The sequence below is a fragment of the Eulemur rufifrons genome, chromosome 16, assembly GCF_041146395.1.
Source record: "Eulemur rufifrons isolate Redbay chromosome 16, OSU_ERuf_1, whole genome shotgun sequence".
Classification (NCBI taxonomy): Eukaryota; Metazoa; Chordata; class Mammalia; order Primates; family Lemuridae; genus Eulemur; species Eulemur rufifrons.
The window spans coordinates 38,896,316-38,914,386 of record NC_090998.1 but is presented as its reverse complement, the minus strand read 5'-3'; the positions used below and the strand labels follow the sequence as shown (position 1 = coordinate 38,914,386).

The 18,071-nt window shown below is 55.4% G+C and overlaps 1 protein-coding gene across 1 annotated transcript in view; it reads left to right on the top strand.

Annotated features, from left to right (window-relative positions):
- Nucleotides 1–3,885: 3,885 nt before the first annotated feature.
- The window catches only part of FAIM2 (Fas apoptotic inhibitory molecule 2), a 31,890-nt gene continuing 17,704 nt past the window's right edge, over nucleotides 3,886–18,071 (top strand). Inside the window, exons 1-9 of the mRNA XM_069490809.1 lie at nucleotides 3,886–3,941; nucleotides 6,402–6,597; nucleotides 8,892–8,995; nucleotides 9,414–9,478; nucleotides 9,885–9,938; nucleotides 16,329–16,379; nucleotides 16,722–16,761; nucleotides 17,279–17,316; nucleotides 17,870–17,957. Coding sequence (XP_069346910.1) covers nucleotides 3,927–3,941; nucleotides 6,402–6,597; nucleotides 8,892–8,995; nucleotides 9,414–9,478; nucleotides 9,885–9,938; nucleotides 16,329–16,379; nucleotides 16,722–16,761; nucleotides 17,279–17,316; nucleotides 17,870–17,957 — 651 coding nt within the window. The 5' untranslated portion in view covers nucleotides 3,886–3,926. The remainder of the gene's footprint in view (nucleotides 3,942–6,401; nucleotides 6,598–8,891; nucleotides 8,996–9,413; nucleotides 9,479–9,884; nucleotides 9,939–16,328; nucleotides 16,380–16,721; nucleotides 16,762–17,278; nucleotides 17,317–17,869; nucleotides 17,958–18,071) is intronic.

Below are 18,071 nucleotides of genomic sequence, written 5' to 3'. Positions count from 1 at the left end.
CTCCATCTTTTCTGCCTCTTGATCACTTGTCTTTTTTTTTTTTTTTTTTTGAGATGGGGTCTTGCTATGTTGCCCAGGCTGGTCTCAAACTCCTGGCCTCAAGTGATCCTTCTGCCTCAGCCTCCTGAGTAGCTGGGATTACTGTACCCAGAGGTAATCTGGCTTGTCTTATTTTTAAATTATGAAACAGGAATAGAGCATTTGTTAGATGTCTGGTTCTGCCCTAAGTGCTTTATAAATCCTAACTCCCTTAGTTCTCACAACTTTCAGTTTACAGATGAGGAAACTGAGTTTTAGAGAAGTTATGCATCCTGCCCAGGGCCAGGATTGGGGCCCAGGCAGCCTGCTCCAGAGCTGGGCTCGGAGCCTCTGTCATAAGGCTATCAGGAAGTCTCCATGCTTGTCCCTTCACTTTCACTCTCTTCCTCTCTCGATCCCTCCCACATGCTGCTCACAGACCAAACTTTCTTTCTTATTTGAGAAAATACTATAATAACAAAAATTACTACAGCAGGTAGATCTCTCTGAACCATGGCTTTGAACATATCATTCTCCTTACTGTCCCCCAGCCGTCCTGTCCATGCCTGCGCCCCCACCCCACCCCAGCACGGCCCATCCCCTTCCTGCACAGGACTGAGTCTGAATGAACCTCATCCTCCTCAAAGAACGGCTCCTACTGTGGTGTGTCACAGAGAAGGGCATGGCAGACATGATGAATAACTGAAACCGAGCTGCCTTATGGGGATGGAAATTAATTATTTCATTAAACAATACTGCGGAACACTGAAAGCTAACACAGTAGCTAACGGCAAGAGCTTATTATGTGCTGGGCCCTCTGTTAAACACTTTACACACATTATCATTTAATCCTCTCTACAATCCTATAAAGTTCATACTATTCCCCATTTTACAGATGAGGAAACTGAGGCTCTAAGAGGGGAGTTCACTTGTCCAGAGTCACACAGCCTTTTAGTAGAGGAGATGGGCCTGGACCAAAGCTGCCTGCCTCTGTGGCCTGTGTCTCTGACACCACGCTTAACTGCCTCCAGATGCCAGGGGAGTGTACACAAATATTTCAATATCTGGGTGATGTCCAAAGACCACCTAATGGGGACATATATGTGATGTCATGGTAAAGAGTCCAACATCTGAGAAACATCATAGCACTGACAATGTCAATTTGTCTGAGGCATATAAGGATTTTGTATAATGCTGTACTTTACATGTCCAAATATTTATCAACCTGCCATAGTGCCAGGTGCTATTTTAACCCACAGGTGTAGAGCAATGACAAAATACCCCAAAACTCCTCCCCTCGTGTAGCTGACATTCTAGTGGCAGGGGTCAGGGGAGAGAGAGAGAGAGGTAAACAAAAAATATATATCAGAGGTGACAAATGCCATGGAAAAAAATAAACCTGAGTCAGGAAAAAGGGACTGTCCAGTGTGCTGGGTGGGGGTATGTTGGTGGCATTGCTACGTTGTGTAAGATCAGGAAGACCTGCCCTATAAGTGACGATTGAGCAGAGCAGTGAATAAGCGAGGGAGAGAGCCGTGCAGGGATCTGTAGATACTCCAAGCAGAAGACAGAGCAAAGGCCCTGCACTAAGAGCATGCTTGGCCCCATCAAGGCACAGCCAAGAGGCCTGTGTGGCTGGAGCAGAGCGAATAGGGAGAGAAGGAACAGGAGGAATTCCCAAATATAAAAATTCTGAGGCCCACAGGCTCTGCATAATGCCACATGTCTGGAAATATTAATAGCTACAATGTATTGAGTGCACGCCACATGCCTGCCACTGTGCTCAGTCCTGCTGAGGCAAAATTGCTCCAGACAGGATCCTTAGGGTCTAAGAGGGAGACGGACCAGGAAACTTCACAGTGCCATGTGACAAGTGCTACTTCAGGGTGCTACACCATCACAGAAGAGGAGCATCTAACCCCAACAAGGGGGCAAGAGGGCTCCCTGGACGAGGTGGCACTTGAGTGGTCGAACAGAAGAAAACACCTCCAGAACGTAGATGTAGAGAGGAAAGGTAGGCCAGAACCCAGAACAGTGGGGCAGAACTTCAGCAGCAGTGCTGGGGGCCAGGGGCCAGCTTGCTGGAGGAAGGGCTCATGCCTGCGGGGGCTGAGAGAGCCTCTGGACACAGAGGTCCAGGCTTGAGTAGTGTGTGGGAAACTGGTGTAGGCAAAGGGCAAGAAGAATTGGAACAAAGGCCAGGCGCAGTAGCTCATGCCTGTAATCCCAGCACTCTGGGAGGCCAAGGCGGGAGGGTCACTTGAACTCAGGAGTTCGAGACCCCGTCTCTACAAAAACTAGAAAAATTAGTCAGGCATGGTGGTGCATGCCTGTAGTCCCAGCTATTTGGGAGGCCGAGGCAGGAGGATCGCTTGAGCCCAGGAGTTTGAGGTTGCAGTGAGCTATGATGACATCACTGCACTCTAGCCCGGGCAACAGAGTGAGACTATCTCCAAAAAAAATGAAGTAGAATAAAGACTTTAATAATTTACCTGCCTACCTAAGGTCCTGTTTCTCTCTGGTCTTTAGGTGGGTCTAGCTGGGAGACGACAGGGAAGCAGAAGGTAAGGGGCCACCCCCACCTGCCCCAGGTCTTGGTTTCTCATCCCATCCTCGGAGGTTCAGATCCTTCACTGAGGCACGTGGCTGAGTCCTCACTCTGGGGCGGCCTAAGACATTCTGATAAGAGATTCCTCAGTTAACAGTAGCAACTTGAATACATGCAGCGTGCGGCACTCGGGGGCTCCAACATGCCTTCACTGCCATAACCTGCGTCTCACAGTCAGTCTGGGACGGACAGTGCTTGGTTCTTATCCTCCTTTTCATAGGAGATGCTGTAGCTCAGAGAGGTTAAGGGCCTTGCCAAGGTCACACAGCCAGTGGGTGACTAAATTGGGACCTGAGCCCAGCTCTTGAGATTGCAATCCCCACAGTGACACTGCGTCAGCTGCAGAAAATGGGGCCTGGTGATGGCTGAGCCCCAAGGACAAGGCTGGGAAAGGGAGTGGAACCAGCTCTGGGGGGGGGCGGGGCAGATGGAGACAGGGGTGATGGAGGCTGAGAGTGGAGGCAGGAAGAGAGCAGAGCAGGGGGTTGGAGAGGCTTTGAGACAGAGCTGGAGGTGTCTCCAGAAAGACCTCCTTATATGTCCCGGCAGGGTTGAACAAAACAGAAGCTGCATCCTCCCAACCCCTATCTCTGTGAGACAAGGGGTGGGGGGCGGCTATTGTTCCCATTTCGCAGGTGAGAAAGGGGAGGAAAGGACAGGTGGCTACTCGGCTTGCCCAAGGCCCATAGGAACTTGGGGCTCAGGGGCCCTGTTAGAAGCGGACAGGGTGGCAGGACGTAGGGGACTTTTCTCACTCTACAGGGGATGATGAAATAGGGGGAGTTGGAGATGGCGACAGAAATCAGGGCCGCATCCAAAGAGAAAGGGGGAAGGCAGAGGCCCGGCCTGAGCCTGTCAGCGGGCAGGGATGGTGGAGAGATGGTGGAGCAATAAGGCCCGGCCACTCAGCTCTGGTTACAGCAGGCAGCATCAGCTGGTCGGTGTCACAGAGTTCCCGCGCCCCTCCCCCGCCCCCGCGGACCCATCCACTTGGGCTGCTCCGCAGCGCGACGCTCTGGAGTCCTGGGGGAGGGGGTGAGGGCCCGGTGTGGGGGGCGGGGGAGGGGGCGGTGCGGGCCTCCTCCCCCTGGCTAGCGAATCCGCAGCGTCCTCCGCAGCATCCTCCAGGCCCGGCCCCTCCTCCCCCCGCGCGCGGATGGTACGCTCCGGTCCGCCTGGCCCTGCTGCGGTGGATGTTGCTAGAACCCACGCGGAGGAAGGAAGAGACGCAGGCAGGCTGCGGTGACCCAAGCGGCCGCCCCTGCCTCAGGGACCCCTTTGCCGAGAGACAGACGGCACCATGACCCAGGGCAAGGTACTGGCATCTTCCCCGCCTGCACCATCCTCCATCCTCTGGCTCCCCCGCTCCCCATCATCCTAAGCAAGCTCTCTGGACCACTGTAAGCATCCTCCTCTGGCTTTACTGCGAAGGTCCTCTGTGGTCCTTGCTGGAGTCAGAGAACCAAAAGGCCCACTTCAAGGAATGGACTGGTCATCTTCCAGCCCATGGGCTCTCCTCTCCTCCCCGGCCTCCCTTCCACCCCGCGCTTTGGCATCACGAGACTCTTCATAGGCGCCCAGGCCCCCTTGTGTGAGCCTGGGTGTCTGGTGTGACTGTGTGTACGTGTGTGCGTGTGTGTATGCCAGGGTGAGCACTGAGGGGCAGTGCCTATAGGGCACCCCACTCTGGTCCAACGCTCCAATTCCAAACCCAACCACTTTATGTTCATCTTTCGCACCCTTTACAGACCGCCCCCCCACCCCCTGCATTATTCCTCATCCAGATATCTGGATACATCCCCTATGGTTGGGGGTTACTATGGCAACCCTGAATCAAGATGCTCTAATTTTTGTTTTGGTTTTGGCCAGGCATGGGACTGAATGAGCCTGGATAAAACATCTCCATTTTTTTCCAGTTTTAGGCCTGAATTGCAGGGGAGGGGCTGGGCAGAGACTTGGCTGGCCTAGTAGGGTTATGTAACATCAATAGCCTGTGGAATTACACAACCACTAGGGCCTGGGGAAAAGTGGGGGGGTCCTCTGGCCCTCTGTTTGGGGGTGCTAAGGATTGGGCAGAGCAAACAGAAGGACCTCCCCTATACTCCCCCTTCTTGCTGAGCTGAGCCTCAGAGCCAATGGCATCCTTCCCTGGGCCCTAGGACCCTCCTTTCCTTGATTTTAAGCTCTTCAGGCCTCAAAATGATGTCATTGGGTGATATCACCTCCTGCCATTTTTAAGACGTCACTTGGGAATGCCATATGTGTGGAGGTTGGAGGGATAGGGTTCAGGATGCTCTGGGGGGCTAATGGCAGGTTGGGCGCTGACATGGATCTTCCTGGGCATGATCCTTCCAATCTGGGTGATGAGACGAAGGGGGTCAGGCAGTGGGAGGAAGCATCCCCACAGGCCTGGGTGCTGGGTCCCCTCCCCCAGGAGGCCTGGGGAGTGTCCAACGTGGAGAGCACCCCTCTGCTGGGCCTCTCCTTCCACTCCCCACCGTCCATCCACCAGTCACTTCGCTGACTGCTCCCTGTCCTGGGTGAATGCACAACCCCTGCCTCCTCTGCCCCTTGCCCCCCACTTGATCATAGGCTTTCTGGGGGATGGGAAAGACTCCTCCAGTCCAGTGGTCCTGGGCCCCCATAGGAACCAGAAATCTTCCTGTGCTTGCCCGTCTCCGGGCTGCCTCAGCTAGACTCCGCCTGCAAAGAAGGAACCCTGCAGCCTTCCTCAGTGGCCCTCCAGGTCAACACACTCTCTCGGGAACCAGACCTAAATCCTATTGAACGAGGTCCAGTCCCTTTGTTGCTGTTTCAGTTTTCATACCACCCCTTCCACCCCAATCCTTCCTTCTCTGGCTACGTCATCAGCCCTCCCAGCTCATAGCCTCTCACCAAAGCTAAACGTGTACACAGGTGTGGGGAGGGGCTAGGGCACACCTGAGAGTAATTGGACTTGAGTTTTCAACCTGCCTTGGGCACATTTCCCTCAGAGCCTCAGTTTCCTCAACTGTTCAGTGAAGGAAGGGACTAAACTAGATGTCTTCGAGGTCCCTTTCCCCAGGGATGTTCTGTAATTCTACTCTGGTTTTGGGGAGAGGCTGAGGTTCCAACAGGGTGAGGCCAGACCAGGACGCTTAGCCAGAGACCTCTTGCCTTCCTCTGTGCTGCAGGCCCCTCCACTTTTCTCCCTCTCCTTCCTTCCTGTTGTCCTTGTCCCCCCTTTCTCCACTCTCCTTGTGTCATTCCCAGCACAGCAGAAGGAGGCCATTCCAGTGGATGGTGCCTAGGCCCTGCAGCCCCATGGGCCACGCGTAGCTCTTAGATGACTCACTCTTCCTCTCTGATTCTCACTTTAAAACAGGAGTCAAAACACAACTAGCAAGTGGCAGGAAGATTAAATGAAAGGGCCTTTCATTCAATAATATTTTGGAGGGGCTACTGTGTGCCAGGCCCTTCCCTGGGCCCCAGGGAAATAGTGGAACCATAGAGGCCCCAGCCCTGCCCCAGGGACAGTAACAACCAGTAGTGAGCACTTAAGAACTTTCTCCTTCCTCGATTCTTACCCCAGCTCCACTATGTGTCCCTGGCTAGCCAGGACCCTCCTGGATCCCGGTTCTCCCATGTATAAAATAGGGAAATTCTTGTCTGTATTCCTGCCCCTCCTAGTGCGGGTGACAAAGGACCATGGAAACTGCAGGAGTTGAGGAGCTGGTGAGGAGGAGTTGAAAGGCTCCCTTTCCCTGGTGACTGTCTCTCTGCCTCTACTCCACAGATCTCCGTGGCTAACAAGGCCCCCGGGACCGAGGGGCAGCAGCAGGTGAATGGCGAGAAGAAGGAGCCTCTGGCAGTGCCCTCGGCCCCACCCTCCTATGAGGAGGCCACCTCTGGGGAGGGGCTGAAGACAGGAGTCTTCCCCCCAGGCCCCACGGCTGTGCCTCTCCACCCAAGCTGGGCCTATGTGGACCCCAGTAAGTCCCTCAGCTCCTGCAAGCTGGAGCATCAGAGGAGTGGTGGACCCAGATGGAAAACCTGGGTAGGAGGAAGTTGCCCAAAAAGAGATGCACTGTGTGGTTGTTGTAGGAGGCTGTGTTGTCAAAGGCTTAGGATTTAGAGGACTGTTTTGAGGGTAGGTCAAAGAGGACTGCACGAAAAGGGTAAGAGATACTATGTCTGCAGTCAGAGTGCTCCTACGTAGGGAAGAGGGGTTTTTTTTCAAGTCAAGTGCTAGGGCAAATTTCAAGTCAAGTGCTAGGGGACAGATAGGGGAAAAAGCCAGGGGCTATCCTAGAAAGGCCCTCCTAGAAGAAAGATGTGGAGAGGAGCGGGGAAGACATTAGAGTTGATCGAAGAAGGGGCAGGGTGAGGCTGCCACTGGCCACGGCCTTCACTGGGCCTGAGCCCCTGTGAGTGTGGCGCACTGTTTACACAGTGGCTGATCTGAAACCTCAGTGGGGACAGGTCCCCATGGAGGCCCCAGGGTTGTCTGGGGATCCACCTCACTGATCACTCTTCCTATCTCTTTTCCCTTTGCCAAGTCTTTGCTGGGGGAGGAGGGCACGTGTGGGGAAGGTGCATGGATACCAGCCTCAGTGTCCCTTGCAGCCAGGCACACTCACCCGGGCTGATGCCAGTTCCTTGCACACTAAGGTTGGCAGCCGGTGGGAGCTCCTCTGTTGGGTTGAGCAGCCTATGGGAGCTTTGCTCAGGGCTGGGAACATACGCTTCCCACAAGTCCCTCTAGCCTCCCCCAGCAGCCCCGCCCCTCCCCCACTTTATCACCCCACCCCCAGCAGAATTCTAGAAGGGTTCTCCGGGACAATGCCCCAGACAGACCCTCTGCTCACAGAGAGTGGCCACCATGGTCCGCACCTCCCGCCACAAACCCCCTGGACCCAGAGCCCAGAGGACTCATCACACCGTGGCCTACTGGAAGGTCAATCCAGGTCTGATAGTTGTGGACCCCTCTTGCTGCCCTACACACAGGACTGCTTGCCCTCTCTCCCGTCTGTGGCCTGGCCACTGGGTGTTGGCCGGGGATGTAAACAGAATGTGAAGGAGAAGGTTTGGGTGAGAGGGTGAGGGTCTCCAGGACCCAGGTTTGCAATGGGTCCACCTTTCTTCACTGTCCTCACTTCCCATATTTGGTTGCCAGGACTGGAGCCTTAAGGAACGTTTTGCAAGGAACTGTCAAGGCAGGGCGGCAGCTCTTTTCAGTCAGCAGATGACAGACTAACTTTACCAAGCGTGTGCCAGGCACAGTGTCTGGCTCCGAGCATATTCCAGGGGATTCGTTGATCGGCAAGACCTGCTGGGATCTCTGCCTCCAGAAAGCTGACTGTGTAGACAAGCGAATGGATGACTACCACACAGTGACACGGAGGCAGTGACAGAGGCCCCGGGCACCGCACCTAACCTGCCTGACAGTCAGGGAAGGATTTCTGGAGGAAGGGGTAGCCACACTGAGTCCCGAAGGATGGGCATGAGTTAGCCTGGTGAAGAGACAGGGAAACACGTGTTTAAAGCTGGAAGAATAGAATGTGCAGGGGCCTAGAGGCAAGTGAGCAGACGGCTGAAAAAATACACCCAGGCTGAGAAAAGTGGGGGTGTGCAGTGGAGCTGGAGGGTTCCACTCACAGAGACTATGGGGCTTTGTTAAAGAACTTGAACTTGAATGAAGGGCAGTGGGGGGCCACTGAAGAGCTCAGTGCCATGGCCAACATTGAAAGACCAAGACAGAGGCTATTGCTGGGGGAGGGGAGATCATGGAGACCTGGTGGGGAACAGAGTGGACACATTTGAGGACTTGGAAATGGCCCCAAAGAGGGGCACAAGTTGTGGCATGAGGCTCTGTTGTCAGAGACTTAGGATTTGGAGGACAGTTCTGAGAATGGCTGTCCCTTTGTGATCCTTAACCACAAGGGAGCCAGAGTGTCCAGGCAAGGGGTGGGGGCACAGTAGCGGAGGGCCACATTTATATGGCAGAGCTTGGCCCCCGGGGAGCCCCAGCAGGGGTGGAGGGAAAGGGAAGAGAGATGACGGTTCATTCCCAGGACCCAGGCAGGACGAGCAAGAAATGACGAGGGAGGGAGATCTGGGGGTGGACTGGACTGGGCCGAGGTGTGGCGTTTGACAACGGGGCTGGAGAGAAAGACTTCAGCAGGTCCAGACAGCCAGGCTGACAAAAAGGCAGCTCTGGGCAGGTGGCCATGGGGGCAGCATTTCTATGGATGAGGGGCCCTCATGTCCTCCCCCGGCCTTTCAGGCGGCAACTCTGGCTATGACAATGGTTTCCCCGCCGGAGACCATGAGCTCTTCACCACCTTCAGTTGGGACGATCAGAAAGTTCGGCGAGTCTTCATCAGAAAGGTAACTGCCTCTCCCAGCTCTCTGGGACGGGGGACCCAGTGGGGGCAGTCCTGGAGAGCCCCCAGCTCAGCCCTCTGCCTGCGAAGCCGTCCTTCAGCTTCTCTGGTGATCTCTGCCAACAGCTCCTTCTGGGAAATGACTCCCAGGTTTTACCCCAGCGCCCCCTGCCACACCTAAACACGTCGTCTCCTCTGCCCCCTGGATGCCGTGGGGCCCCTTCTCCTGTGGCTCTGGGCTCTGGAGCATTGTCCTTTCATCTTGTCCTGGGTCCATTTCAATGACCCCTAAAAAGGAGGGTGGCACGCCCAGGATGCAGGTCTGGAGAGTCAATTGGGTCACTGGGGGGCTGGGGTCTCCTGAGCCTACCTGGCCTCAAACAGGGCTCCCCAGGCTGAGTGGCCCCCCCTCTTCCCCCCAGGTCTACACCATCCTGCTGCTCCAGCTGCTGATGACTTTGAGTGTTGTGTCTCTCTTTACCTTCTGGTGAGTTGGCACCTTCCAGGGGTGGCTGTGGCCAGGTCTAGGGCAGGGGAACCCACAAGCAGGCCTCTCCTGGAATGTTTGCCTGGAGGGCGGGGCGGTGGGCCTCCCCATGCTGGGGAGGAACCTTTGAAAGTACGTAGGGTGAGCAGTCCTCTGTCCAGTGTGTGGCGGGCCCGGGGTGCCTTCTGGGTCTGCAGGTATCTGTGTGGCAGTCATTCCTGTCCAGTCCACTAGATGTACCCCGCAGCCACCCCAGGTCTCAGCTTGGGACTCCCGGAGCCTGCAGGGGCTGCCTCCCTTCTTCTCTCTTCCTCTCGAGTCCTGTGAACTGTGTGGGGCAGAGCAGATTTGAAACAGAAATAAAGACATGGGGTAAATTCTGACACTCTCTCTCTCTTCTCTGCAGTGACATCGTCAAGACCTATGTCCAGGCCAACCCAGGCTGGTACTGGGCATCCTAGTGAGTATACCCCAGTCCCCCAGGCCCCTTCCCAGAGAGGCTTAGTGACAGGAAGAGGGTATCTCTGTTGATAGACCCCAAGCCCATGGCCTCCCCCTACCCCTATCCTCACAGATACCCCTCCAGCCCTGCCTCATTCTTCTGGCTTCAGAGCATGGCCAGAAGGCCCTTTCTGGGGTGTTTAGATCTGATGGGGCAGAGAGGGGATGGGGGGTGTCCTGGTGCCTGCACAAATTGGGAAGGGTGGGGTGGGGGCCATGGTTGGAGAGACCAAGACCTTGGCCCTAAGGGAAAGGGCGGCTGGCACACCTTGACCCACATTAATGATAATGTTGCTACTCTTTTTAACTTTGTTGTTATTAATGCTTACGAATCATAATAGCTACCACTTAAAGAGTGCCTAATAAGGGCTGGGCATTTTTCTCTGTGCTTGAGGTACAGTATTGCATTCTATCCTCACATCTACTGGCTATGATTACCTTCAAAAACTAAGGTTCAGAGAGGTTGAGTAATTTGCCCAAGGTCACACAGCTAGGCAGTGGTAGAGCTGGATTCAAACCCAGGATTCAGGTTAAGGCTTGTGCTCTTAATCCCTCTGCTTGGCAGCCTCCCTTCCGCCCTCAAGCCACTTGGCTCTTGCTTGTCCTATACTCTTTAAGGAGCGTGGCAGGTAACTTGAGAGAAGTTTGGAGGTGTAGGTAGAACCTCCTTTCTGGGTAATTAAAGAGTCATTCTGAATAATTCCAGGCCAGAACGCCCCTGGGGATCAAAGCAGAACTGTTCTCTCTGTAGTCTACTTCAGCACCCACTGTGAACCCAGCCCTGTACTGGGGCTGCTGGAGAGAAGCCCCTGCAGGGGAAGGCAGTGGGTGGTACGAAGCAGCATGTAGCATTCAGAGAGGGGCGGAGGGGAGGGGTGAGCCCAATGCACCAGAGCACAGCCCATGTCAGGGGGTGCATCTCAAAGGATGGGCCAAGAGGGCTGGGGACGGCGTTCCCAGGAGAGGAAAGCCTTACGCAAAAGCCTGGGGTGAGAATGCACGTGATACCTTCAGTAAATTAGGAACAAGACTGGCAGAGGGCTGGAAGGCCACATATAGGGAAATCTGAGATATCTCAGAGAGCAATGGGGCCTGTGGGGCTCGGGTTCTGACTGTCTGGCCAAGGAGCTTGCATGTTGCGGCTGTCCCAGGACTGTTCCTGAGGAGGGATCTGGTGGGGGGATGGGCTGAGCCCAACTTCCCCTGAACCACCCTGAGCCCAAGCAGTCTCAGAGAGGGGCCTAGAGTTAACACCCACCTGCCAGAGGCTAACAATAAGGAGACTCATCCTGGCCCCCGGGGCTCCTCAGAGGAGTAGAGTTGACTCTTCAAGTTGGGGATTCCAGGGGGGCAGACATTCCTATCCAGAGCCTTTCCTAGGGCCCAGGACACAGGGCCTGTCTGCAGATCAGACGGGAGGCGTGTGTCTTGGGGAACCAGGAGGTACTGTATGGTGAAGCTAATGAGGCGCCAGGGACAGCGGCAGGTTGGCACGGCTCCCAGCACGTCAGTGCCTCCTGGCAGCCTCAGCCTCCTGAGAACTCGGAAATGGAGTCCTTAGGCCCCTCTCTGAGCCTTCCGTGGAGGGTCTGTGGGACTCCATGCCCTGAGCAGGTGGTGGCAGGGGGACAACCCAGGAATGAGCAGGCTCAGGAAGTGGAGGCAGAGTCCACTGCACTGGGGGAGGAAGGGGCATTGAGAGGGGTGGAGTGTGAAACTCTGACCTCTGACCGATGAGATATGGGGTCCTTAACATCTCCTGGCAGAAAACAGAGATGCTGTCTCTGGCTCAGGGTGCGGGCAGGTGGAGCGAAGTCAGATGTGGGTGTGGACTGTGCTTTCCATGGGGTGTCACAAAGCTTTAAAGGTGCTTGGGAGTTTTGCCAGCAGGGTGCTGCCCTGTTCCTCCAGAAAGCCCACTTGGGGGCTGCCCTGCCCCTTCCCCCACCCCCCAATCCTGCCAGCGTCTGCTCTTGTCTGAGTCCTGGCTCTCACTTCCTGCAACACACCAAATGCTCCTGAGGGCTCCATCCTCCTCTCTTCCTTTTAGAATAACAATAATCGCAATAAGAATCAAACAGCTCTTTATCTATGTGTGGAGCACTGTGCTAAGCACTTTACATTTACTTTTTTTTTTTTTCTTTTTTTTCTTTTTGAGACAGAGTCTCACTCTGTTGCCCAGGCTAGAGTGCCATGGCGTCAGCCTAGCTCACAGCAACCTCAAACTCCTGAGCTCAAGCGATCCTCCTGTCTCAGCCTCCCGAGTAGCTGGGACTACAGGCATGCGCCACCATGCCCGGCTAATTTTTTTTTTTTTCTATATATATTTTTAGCTGTCCATATAATTTCTTTCTATTTTTAGTAGAGGTGGGGTCTCGCTCTTGCTCAGGCTGGTCTCCAACTCCTGAGCTCAAACGATCCGCCCACCTCTGCCTCCCAGAGTGCTAGGATTACAGGCGTGAGCCACCGCGCCCGGCCCATTTACTTTTTTTGTTTGATTCTTTCAATAACCTTCCAGGCAGATAGTATTATTATCCCCATTTTACAAATGAGGAAATTGAGGCTCAGAGAGATTATTGCATTCTGAGCGGCACAGCCAGGGTAGAAACCCGGGTCTTTCTGGCAGTGAAACCCACGCACCTACCCTCTGTGGTCCGCTGCCTCCCTTAGGGCCCAGGACTGCGTCCTAGAGCAGGACGGGCTGGGGGAGGGCGTTGGGTTTGGACGCTGGCCTGCACCTGAGCCTCACGCCCCTGTCCTGACACTCTGTAAACAGACGACGTTCCTGCCCAGGCCCTGGGGCTCAGGCTCTGACGTGTAAATCAGAGGTTCTCTCTCTCACTTCTTCTGTGACTCATCCTCTGCCCCCTGGGATGCCAGCCTCCCCTCCCCCACCCATAGCCCCGGCTTTCTCAAGGCCCTAGTCACCTCCCTCCGCGTGTTCTCATGGGTCTCACTTAACGTCTGATTGCTCCCCCTGAGCCATGGTGTCTGCAGGGGTGGAAGGCTGGCCCCCAGCTGGGAGCAACCCAGGCAGAGGAGGAAAAGTGTGAGACCAGAGCTGGGGTGGAGGTGGGTCAGAGCCTCTCCAGGAAGCTGCCAGCCAGCTTCCAAGCTTAATAATTGCAGCTCCTGGGGGTCGTCCTTACCCTGTGCCAGGCCCCGTGCTCAATGCTTGAACCGCATTCTCTCAGCAGTCCTCCCAACAGCCCCGTGAGTTGGTACCAGTATTCCTGTTTCACAACGAAGGAAAACAGGAAGGCTGGCAGTCAGAAACAGGAAAACAAAAGTAGTTGGTTTTCAACACTCTTCGTGGTCCATGGGGAAAAAATAAAAAAAAAATTAAAAAGTAGTTGGGGCATGACTATTGTCCAAGGCCACACCATGGTAGTGGCAGAGCTGGGCTGTGAATGGGGGGTGCCAGGCTCCAAAACTGTACCACGGTCCCTGGGTCTTTCTGCCTCTGCTCTGCTCCTGCACCCCTGGTCTTGAGGGTTGAGGAGCTGTGGACAAGAGAGAAAAGCAGTCTGGGCCCTTGCCCTCAGGGGGCTTCCAGTCTGGCCGGGGAGACAGCACCCACACACCCAGGATACACATGGACAAGGTCATTATTATCATTATTGCCAGAGTGACTGACCAATGACTCAAGTGAGACCAAAAGAGAGCAGATGCCGGGTGTTTCTTAACTGGGGCAGGATGGTTCTGCTGTTTTGCACGGAGCAGGATATTCACAGCCCTGGCCCCTGGCATCAGCTACCAGTAGACTCTCCGGATCACCATGACAACAGTTCCTCATTATTTGAGAAGCGCTGAAGAATAGGAAAGGTTAAGATGAAGGTATCCTACTCACCAAGTCCAATAGGCGTGTCTCAACCTCTGCATTCCCTGTTTTCTTTACATTTCCTCCAGAAATATTTGAAAAGCACCTACCAAGTGCTAGGCTCCAGGTTAGGTGGTGGGAATACAAAGTGAATAAGTTGCAGGCTGGCCTCCAGATGCTACACCTGCTTGGGGAGTCAGATGAGCTGGCCTGTAGGGTGTGGGGGTGCAGGCCTAGTAAGCCCATGGTGCACACAGGACACCCCTCTAACTCAGGCCACAGGTGTCCTTGCCAGTTGGCCCCTTTCAGCACCAGCAGAGTGTAGCAGGCATGTTTTTTAAGGGTGCAGAGCAGGTTGTGATGAGGGGGTAGAGTGGAGAGGCGGAGTGTGGTGAGAGATGGCCTGCAGGGGAGGGCAGGCGGGGGTGTGGATTGCACATGGCAATGCCAGGTCTTTGGGAATTTTATACAGGGGAGTCACATGATTGGCTCTACCTGTAGCCTGGAGGGTGGAAGGCAGGGCTGCAGGCTGGAGGGTCAGGTGGACTCTTGCAGTGGTCCAGGCCAGAGAGAGGTGACCTGACCCTCAAGGGTGGATGGTAGTGGGGATGGAGGGAAGAGGGCAGATTTGAGAACTGTCTGGGTGGGAAGATCAACAAGTCTAGGTGATTAATTGGGTGTGGCAGGGTGAGCGTCAAGGATGATGCTGAGGTCTCTGGCTGGGTGACTTAGGGAATGCATGATGTCCTCTGCAGTAAGGGGTTCAGGAGAAGGAGCAGGGAAGATGGGGAGTTCTGTTCTAACCTGTTGAAAATGATTCATTTCTGAATAGCCATGCCTGCCCAGTAGGCAGTTGGATATTTGAGTCTGGGATTGAGAAGGAAAATACAGAACAGAAATACGTGGACGAGTGAGGCCACTTGGGGTGAGCATGGAGGAGAAGAGTCTGAGAGGACCCTGCTTGAAGGAGCCAGGCAGGTTGATCGAGGCCCTGCAGGAGGCTGGAAAGGAGAGGCGAGGGAGGCGGGAGGGACCCCAGAGTGCCTCTCATGGAACAGGGAGACAATGGCAGGGATCACAGGTCGAGAAGCCAGGTGAGGTGAGGACTGACGAGCATCGACTGGACTCAGCAAGGCCACAGAGATGTGGCAGAGCCAGCTCCCATCCAGTGGGGCTGAGGCTGGGTTTGCAGGGCTCAGTGACTGGAGACTGCTTTCTCAAGAAGCTTGGCCGAGAGGGCAGAAAAAGGGGCAGTAGCTTGAGCCAGGGGAGATGTTGGCTACAGATGGAACAAAGCTGAGGTTTGTGTGGGAGGAGAGGTGCCAGTAGAAAGGCTGAAGAACAAGAGACCCCAAACAGGTGGGACCCAGAGCCCAGGCTGGGGGATCGGCCTGGGATGGGAGGAGGGACGGGGGGCTCAGTGCCCACATGATGTTTGCATGAGGCAGGCAGAGAGCCAAGGGAGCCCCCCCCCATCACCTCACATCTTTCTGGGACACACGAGGCAGGCTGTGCAGGAGAGTGAGGTGCCTGGGAGGTTTGTGGATGGAGGAGAAAGTTTGGAATTGCTGCAGCAAGTCTGGAATTGTGGGGGATGGGTGAGAGGACGCAGGAGGGAGATGAGGGAAGGATGGCAGGGCCAAGCTCAAGGCCCACTGGGGGTTGAGGCCATGCCTTGGCAGTGGCACTAACCCAGGTAAGCATGGGCATGCCCTACCCTTGGATCCTTAGCCCTCATCTCCCACCTCCTGGACTGGCCTTGCCCCTACTGCTCTCCGGAAAATCCCCAATCACTATCTCCGGATTGCCCCTGAGCTCCTGCCAGCCTCCCATGGCCACCTGATCCAGAAATTCATTCCACAGGTGCCACTTCCAGCTTGTGCCAGGCGCTGGCAGGACAGATGAGGGCCCTGCCCTTACTGAGCTCACAGTCTAGTGGACTAGACCAATGATAAAGTCGCTAACAAGATCGTTACAGCTAACGATAAGGGCTGTGAAGGGCCTGAATGAGGCAGTGTGTGCCCGTGGTTACAAGCAGGGACTCTGGAGCCAGAGTGCCGGGGTTCAAATCCTGCTTCTGTGACAAGGTAGCTGCCTGACCTTGGACAAGTCATCTGACCTCACCTGCCTCAGCTACAAAGGCCAGAACATACTTCATAGAGAAGATGTGAGGATTACATTAGTTAATATTCATAAAGCACTTAAAACTCTGCCCAGCACATAGAAAATGCTGTATATGAGCTTTTTAAGTAATAAGATGGTGACTGGGGAGGCCACTTTGGATTGAGTGGTCAGGAAGAGCTGTCCCATGGCACCCATCATTCACTATTTCTAGAAGCAGGCTCGTCCTGTCCCCCTTCTTCTCTTTGGGGATTGGACCCACCACCTGGCCCATTGCCAGGTTCCAGGGTGACCATGCCCCCCTCCTGCCTGGCTGCCCTGTGGGCAGGGTGGCAGAGAGTGGGATGAACAGGGGAACTGGAGAAAGGCCTGCAGGAAGCTGACTTCCCATCCGTCTGTCTTTCCCAGTGCTGTCTTCTTTGCAACCTACCTGATCCTGGCTTGCTGCTCTGGACCCAGGTATGATAACGGCTTGAGGAGCAACTTGTGGGAATATGAGCAGGATCTTAAAAGTTCTGGCCCCAGCCCTGCCTGCGAGCAGTGTGCTGTGCATCCCTGAGAGGGCCCCATCCGTCTCTGGGCCTCTCTGTCAAGCAGGCCTGCCCCTCCCTCCTTTACTGGGCACCTCTGAGGTAGGGAGAGGGTAGATGCACAAGTGGGGGCACACAGGGATGTAGCTGAAGGAAGAGGCTCCGAGGAGAGTGGAAAGGGTTGGGCAGAGACTCCCTCGCTGCAGCAGTGACCCAGCCTGTGGCCGCTGGCACCCCTACTCTCCTTTGAGCTGTGTGGTTTGCCTTGCAGGAGGCACTACCCCTGGAACCTGATTCTCTTGATGATCTTTGTAAGTCATCTGGGGGTGGGCTGGGGACAGATGCTGAGTGGGGATGAAGGAGGGAGGCAGGGTGGGCTTCGGGGCCAGGAGGTCCGGGCTGGGGATGTCCAGTGTGAGGTCCCTGGGAGGCAGGGGTGTTTTCACTCCACTTCCCCCACAAAGGCATTCCACCTTCTCTTTCCAAATGTGCTTAGTCTCCTCCTACTCTCCATCCCTTGCAATTTTGGTTTTAAGGGGTTTGTCTGGGGTACCATAGAGCTGTGGTTATGAAGAAGAGTGGGGGGCCTTAGAAAGAGAGGGGAGCAGGGCTGCAGAAGAAAGGACGAACAGCTGGCACAGGAGCCTGCAAGCTGGCCTGTGGGGACACTCCTTAGCCGGGTCCTGAAAGTCAGTGTGTGGAGGGGTAAAGCAGGCTCACAGAGTTGAGGGGTACATGCAAGGGTGGAGACCTGGGCTGGACCTCGAGGGTGCCTGGGCCCCACAGTCTGAGTTCTGGAACATTCCTCCACTCTGCTTCTCCTTTCAGACCCTGTCCATGGCCTACCTCACTGGGATGTTGTCCAGGTAAAGGCAATAGGTGCCAGGAGAGGAGGCTGTAGGCCAGGCCACACCTGAGGGGAGATGCTCCCAAATACCGTCCTTCCTGGGAGCATGGAGGGCAGAGGGGGGTCAGGCAGGAAACATTGGCCCGGGGCCTCTCCTCGTGCACTCAGCTGGACAGTGACTCCAGGACCGGGCCAGGTGGACGGGGGAGGTGGGGGATGGTGAGGAGCAAGGTGACTCCTCTCAAGCTGTAACTTAAAAGGCCCCTAGACTCACGACCCTGCAGCTGCCTGTAAACCACCTCCAGACACCAGACATCAGCACAAACCCCTCCCTACTCCCACCTCTTCAGGTTGCTTCTAACATGATTTTGAGCCTGATTGTGTTAAAGAGGGCAGGGCCCAGCAGAAGGGCTGGGGGGAGGCTGAGAAGGGGAGGATCCTGGGAGAGGGGACAGGGTTAGGGCCAGAGGTCTGGAGATCAGGTCCTGGCAGAAGAGGGTGGGCCTGCGAGGAGGGCTGGGGCAGACCAGAGCCCTGCCTGGAAGCTGACCCCTGGGCCTCACGGTCCCCAGTTACTACAACACCACATCTGTGCTGCTGTGCCTGGGCATCACGGCCCTCGTCTGCCTCTCGGTCACCGTCTTCAGCTTCCAGACCAAGGTCAGCTCCGGCACCTGCGGGCAGGGATGCCCAGCCTGAGGCTGAGCAGGGGAAGGCAGACGGGGTGGGGGGCTCCAAGCTTGGACCCAGGGCTGGGGAGAGGTAAAGCGGGTG